The sequence below is a fragment of the Mus caroli genome, chromosome 18 (assembly GCF_900094665.2).
Source record: "Mus caroli chromosome 18, CAROLI_EIJ_v1.1, whole genome shotgun sequence".
In the NCBI taxonomy this organism is placed as follows: domain Eukaryota; kingdom Metazoa; phylum Chordata; class Mammalia; order Rodentia; family Muridae; genus Mus; species Mus caroli.
In genome coordinates this window covers 29812185-29818258 of record NC_034587.1, presented here as the reverse complement: position 1 = coordinate 29818258, position 6074 = coordinate 29812185, and the positions used below count along the sequence as shown (strand labels likewise).

General features: G+C 48.5%; 1 protein-coding gene across 3 annotated transcripts; it reads left to right on the top strand.

Moving 5' to 3' along the window:
• The first annotated feature begins 213 nt into the window (after nucleotides 1-213).
• Nucleotides 214-4664, top strand: Tex51 (testis expressed 51). 3 transcript variants are annotated; one of them, XM_021151148.2, is made up of 8 exons: nucleotides 214-433; nucleotides 523-597; nucleotides 1688-1777; nucleotides 2012-2029; nucleotides 2110-2193; nucleotides 3836-3911; nucleotides 3995-4040; nucleotides 4351-4664. In XM_021151148.2, the coding sequence occupies exons 1-8, from the start codon at nucleotides 235-237 to the stop codon at nucleotides 4456-4458; spliced, it is 696 nt and encodes a 231-aa protein (XP_021006807.1). In that variant the 5' UTR covers nucleotides 214-234; the 3' UTR covers nucleotides 4459-4664. The 3 variants fall into 3 exon arrangements, with proteins under 3 accessions (XP_021006807.1, XP_021006809.1, XP_021006808.1); XM_021151150.2 differs by having other exon boundaries at nucleotides 225-433; nucleotides 3995-4021; nucleotides 4351-4464; XM_021151149.2 differs by lacking the exon at nucleotides 2012-2029 and having other exon boundaries at nucleotides 225-433; nucleotides 4351-4500.
• Nucleotides 4665-6074: the final 1410 nt, after the last annotated feature.

Below are 6074 nucleotides of genomic sequence, written 5' to 3'. Positions count from 1 at the left end.
CCATCCCCCAGCCCCTATGACCCTCAGACCTCTCAGTGCCTTACATTGCTGTTGATGTCACTTTCTCCAGTCTCTTTTCTCCCTCCATGTTGGCTGTGGTGCCTAAGCCTGGTTTTACTTCAGCCACCCTTGCTGTGTCTCTCGGAATTTACCTTTGTTCTGTCCAGAGAATGCCGTTTCCAGGGCAACAGCGTTCCAATTGAGACTGTGAGTACTTGGAAAGGACTCAGGAAGATGCATCTAGTCTTGCTGATCTGCCTGCTGGCAGGGACCACTGGGAAGAGCTGCCTCCGCTGCTGGCCAGAGCTGCTCACCATGATGGACTATGACCTGCAGGTGCTCTGGGGCAGCCCAGGTCCACCTACAGAACTCTCACAAAGCCTACACTCCTTTTTCCTGGAGAATAACACCATACTCTTGCCCTGGTACCTTGGTGAGGCACAGCTGGGCAGGGATGGGAGCACCCTTTTACCTGACCTGATCCCGTTCCCAACATCCCTCTGTCCCCTGTCCCATCCTCAGCTCGAGACAATTTGGATGAGGAAACAGCTACATTCTTCACCCAAGTAGACAACGCCATTAAAAAGCTGAGGGATGGTAAGGAAGACAATTGTCCAGGGGTTGAGTTGGATTACCAAGACCCATCCTACACAGCATTCCCCGGAGGTCACTTTGATGGTGGACAGGGAAGCTTCCTATGTTACTGTGCTGAGATGCACTCTATGGTGGTACAGCCCTGTAATTCTAGCACTTATAACGTGAAAGCAAACGGATCATAAGTTCTAGACCATCCTCAGCTACATAGTGATCAGTCTGGGGTACATGAGATCAAGTCTGGGGGCAGGAGGAGACTGGGAAAATGGTTCAGTAGAAAAATCACTTAACTGTATGAGTGTGAATATCTGAATTCAGATTCCACAGCCCACCCAGGTAAAGCTGGGCATAGTAGCACATGTCTGTAATCCCAGAGCTCCTAAAGGGTGATGGGAGGTGGAGACAGAATTTCCTAGAAGCTCCTGGGTCAGCTAGCTGCATATATACACATCTGCAAGCAACAAGAAACCCTGCCTCAAGAACTAAAATGGGAGGTGAGGACTGTCAGCCCAGGTCTTCCTCTGATATCCATATGTATGCTGTGACATGTGCACACCTGCATTCAAATAGAGGAACACAGAGACAGACACATACTCATATACCACCCCTGCTCTCTGTCTGTCTGTCTGTCTGTCTGTCTGTCTGTCTCTCTCTCTCTCTCTCTCTCACACACACACACACACACACACGTTTTTAAGTTAAGAAAAACTGTAGAGAAGACTCAGTAATTCAAAGATTTTCCCCTTTAAGCATAAAGACAGACCTGAGTTCAATCCCCAGAACCCACATTAAAAACAAACAAACAAAAAAAGCATGGCATTTGTGCCTGGCATCCCAGTGCTGAGGAAGCAGAGGCAGGAGGGTCCCTGTGGCTTGCTGGCAAGGCAGAACAGAGTTCCAGGCCAATAAAAGACCCTGTGTCAAAAATAAGATGGGTGATTCTTGAAGAATAGTACCCGAGGTTGACCTCCAGGTTCCACACTCACATGCATCTACATGCATGCTCACCTGTACACATATGTGCACATGCACACACACAAAAGAAAAGACGAACTTTATATCAGTGAGTCTCACTCCCTTCTGCTGCACACAGATAAGCCAGCACTGCTTAAAGAGATTCAGGTTCAGAAGAGTCTCCTGAACAAGAGACTGAAGGAGAAGTCCCAGGACCTGATGCAGAAGGGTAGGAAATGGGGCTGTCCCTGTTCTCCACTCCACCCATTACCTTTGCAACAGTGGCCTATAGAACCCAATGGGCAATCCCTCCTAAGGTCTCCCCAGGAGCTCTGGCCTACCCACAGCTTAGGTTCCTTCCATGAGCCCCTAGTCCCATGTCCTACCACCGCTCCCCGCTGCTCCCAGCTGTGTCTGCCTCTCTAGTGCCTCAGTTTCTCCACCATCTCACTTTCCCAGACAGTCTGCAATGAGTCATGTGGTATGTATGTCCATGGCTGAGCTGCAGGGAGGGACAGGAGACCCTGCCATGTCTGAGGCCCCTGCCCATTGCTCTGACAGACATCCTCTCCGAAATGGAAGTCACTGCATGTGCTGACTGCCGGAAGTTCTACCTGTCCTGCAATGACCCTACCTTGTGCACAGGTCAGGAGCCTCCACTGTACTCACCAAACCTCACTCCATTCACCCTCCCTTTCTGAAACCCTCCACCCCTGGGGTTGCCATCTCTGTCCATCATTCTTTTCTATCCAGACTAGAATGTTTCTGGATTTTTCCTGCTGGGTGGAGGACAGCAGAATCTTTGAGGTTTCCTGAAGTCCTTGTGTCTGGCTTCAAAGTCTGCGAGCCACTTGCTTCTGGGTCCTCAGATTCAGCATGTCTGAAACACTCTCATCCCATCTCTAGTCTTGACTGCTGTAGCTGCTTGTATTGCGAATGCTAATTATGTTCCCTCCAAAAACCAGCTTGCAGGGAGTGTCTGCACTAGTTTCTGGGAGCCTGCTCCTAGTTGGTTCTGGTTGGTAAATAAAGATGTCAACAGCCAATAGCTGGGGAGGACAGACAGAGACAGGGATTTTAGGATTCCTGGACTTGGCACCAGTGGAGGGAGAGAGATCTTCACACAGGGAGAGTGTGGAGGAGAAAGATCCACCATGCTTGAGAGTGTGGACAGAGAGAGAGAGAGAGTCCACTATGGAGTAGAAAAACAAGGAAAGTGCCCTAGCCTCTGGACCAAGAAACCGTGCGCCAGATGGCTGTCTAATTGGAGTTAAGAGCAGCCAAGATGGAACATAGAATTAGTAAGTAATAACTCAGGATTAACAGCGCGGAGGTTAGGCAGTGGCCCAGCTATTGTGCTGTTTAAGACATATTAAAATATAAAGGCTGTGGGTGTGTCTTTCATTGGGGAACGTAAACCATTGAGGCGGGTAGCAACCATGCCACTGGGTTTTATTAATATTAAATTCAGCAGGCTACACCTTCAGTAACTCGTGTCACTTAGACCCTCGCACCCTAAGCCAGGAGCCTTCCTCCCTGAACCTCAACTAAACCTGGTTGAATAGATTGCTGCACTTCATTCTCCCTTCCCCAGTCACCTACCTCTCTCTCTCTCTCTCTCTCTCTCTCTCTCTCTCTCTGGATGTGTGTGTGTGTGTGTGTGTGTGTGTGTGTGTGTGTGTAGACAGAAATAGAGATAGGGAGAGACAGACAAACAGACACACATACATAAACACACACACATGAGAGAGAAAGGGGGAGGGGAGGGGAGGGGAAGAGGAGGAGGAGGGAGAGAGAGAGAAAGAGAGAGAGAGAGAGAGAGAGAGAGAGAGATTATTGCATCTTTTACCTGGGTACAAGATGCCCCAGCTCAGCCATTGGGCTTGCATGGCAAGCATTTTGCCTGGGAATTACCTCCCTTGTGCTCCATCTTCTTTTTGAAGTCTTCTCTCATTGGCCTAAAATTCACCAGATATATTAGGCCAGCTGGCAGTGAGATTCAGGAATCAGCCTGGGATCCTCCCAGGCTCTGGATCACAGGTGCATCCCACCAGGGATGGAACTCAGGTCCTCCTTGTTCAAGGAAAGCACTTGGCTGACTAATCTCGGGCATCTCTCTCGGGTCTCTCGACGGCAGCAGCCTTCCCTTGCTGCTTCCTACAACCTCAGCAGCTCCAGATTCGGTAAACATTTTGTTCAAGGGCACATCTGCACAGGACACACCTTTTGCAATCTCAAGTGCCCCGCCTGAGTCTCCCGACACATGCTTTCCCCTTTTCCACCCCAGCCAGGGTCACATGGAGCTACAAGTGGGTTGTGGTCCTTTTCACCATCCTGATGCTCCTGGCTGTTGCTGGCATTGGGTGAGTGACTTCTCTCAGCTTCAGTGTCCCTAAGGAAACACCCACTCCTTGACTGACCTGTCTTTCACCTTTTTCTTGCTCAGTGGATACTTTTTCTGGCTCCAGAAGAGGTCAGTGGAGGCTGATAAGGTACTGGAAAAATGCACTAATGTCTAGGGCTAATCAGGCCTTGAGGCCTGGCTCTTGCCCGCTTGGTCTGCTGTATGAAGCTGGGGTCCAGGACACAGATCGGCAAAGTTACTCAAGCCTCCTGTTCTCATCAGAGTGGCCCTGCAGAGCCACCTCCCCTCTCTGCCCTGCACACTGATCTGAACAGACCAGCACAGTAATAGCTTCATCATGGCTCCTGGGTGGCTTTGACCTGTGAGACTCCCAGTAGGGAGTTGAAGGGGTTGGGATTGTGTTGCATTGGAAAGTCCCATTTCTTTCCTCTTTGCAGAGAAGAGACAGCAAGTTACCTCCTTCAGGAAACGAGCAGCAACTAGGGCAGCAACCAGAGCAGCTGCCAGAGCCCATCCTGTCTGAAAGTTGTCTCTGGTCCTGGTGACTCTCTATTACACAAAGCACTCCTTCCTGGGGCCTGGAGAGCTCTGAGGCCCTGCAGCTCTGCAAACAAGACTGATTCTCTCTCTCTCTCTCTCTCTCTCTCTCTCTCTCTCTCTCTCTCTCTCTCTCTCTTTCTCTTTCCCTCCCTTCCTCCCTCTTAATACATACTACTTTGTAAATAGTTATTAAAAACGTTTTTTCTACATATATATTTTTTGAGAGATTTGGTTTAAGTGTATGGGATAGTCAGTTTTTGTCATCAACTTGACTGTATTTTAAATCACCTAGGCTGGTGTCCCCCTGCCTCCCTCCACTGGGACTCCTGCCTGGCTACAGGAGATGGTCACTTCTGGCTCTATATCCCTGCTGCTAGGAGTATCAACTATGATTATCCTCACATCCTCCCAGAATCCTCCCCTGTCCAGGCTTGTCCCAGAGCTAACACACACACATACACACACACACACACACATACACCGATTTCCCTTCTTTTTCCCAGCCCTCTCATCCCTCACCCCTGCTTCCCCACACCTAATCCTTACCCCTGTTCTCCCTCCCCATCGTCTCTGCCACCCAGTTCCCTCCCATCCACTTCTGACGTCTATTTTATTTACTGTTCTCAGTGAGATTCAAGCATCCTCCCTTGGGACCTCCTTGGTTCTTAGCTTCTTTGGGTCTGTGGATGATAGCATGGTTATCCTGTACTTTACAGCTATTATCCACTTATAAATGAGTATATACCATGTATGTGTTTCTTAGTCTGGGTTTTCTAGTTCCATCTATTTCATGATGTCCTTGTTTTTAATTTGGATCTCTTTCCCCTGGCTGGGATGCCTTGTCTGACCTCAGTGGGAGAAGATTCACTTAGTCTGCTGGAGCAGTTGTGGGGAGAAGGGGAGGGGTAAATGGAGTAAGGGGGTAAGAGGGTGGGACTGAGAGGAGAGGATGGAGGCCGGCTGTGATAGGGATGTAAAGTGAATAAATAAATAGATTCATTAAGTAACTAATTAGTTAAAAATAAAATAAAATCACCTAGGAATACTCTGTCAATAGCTACAGCCCTAGGCCTTGAAGTCCCTTTCTTTGTGTAGATGAAGGCAGGGGGACTTTTTAAAATCATGTTGTGCTGGCTAGTTTTTATATTAACTTGTAAACAAGCTAGAATCCTTCTAGAAGTAGAAGCCTCAATTGAGAAAACGTCCCAATTAGATTGCCCTGTGGGCAAGCCTGTGGTACCTTTTCTTGACTAATGTGATATGGGAAACCACAGCTCATTGTGGGCAGTGCCTACCACCCTGAGCTGGTGGTCCTGGCTGCTTATAATAAACAGACCAACAAATCCATGAGGATCAAAGCAGTGATCAGTGTTTTCCATGTCTCATCCTTCAGTTCCTGCCTTGCGTTCCTCCCCTGACTTCCTTCAGGGATGGACTGAGGTGAGAAAGTGTAATTCTCCTTCCCAAGTGGGTTTTTGTAATGGTGTGTTATCACAGTGCTGGAGACCTAAGAAGCACCATCAGCTTGAATTGACTTCCATTTCTATTGTTTGTCTTGAATTTCTTGTGTTTTTGAAAAGTATGTAAATGAACTCATAACTAACGCTTATCGGCATGGTAC

Excerpts from the sequence above, each read along its gene's own strand:
- Tex51 (XM_021151148.2), top strand. The coding sequence starts at position 235 with ATGCATCTAGTCTTGCTGATCTGCCTGCTGGCAGGGACCACTGGGAAG. Across the intron at positions 434-522 it reads ACTCTTGCCCTGGTACCTTG|CTCGAGACAATTTGGATGAG; the intron begins GTGAGGCACAGC and ends TCCCATCCTCAG. Across the intron at positions 3,912-3,994 it reads CTGGCTGTTGCTGGCATTGG|TGGATACTTTTTCTGGCTCC; the intron begins GTGAGTGACTTC and ends TTTCTTGCTCAG.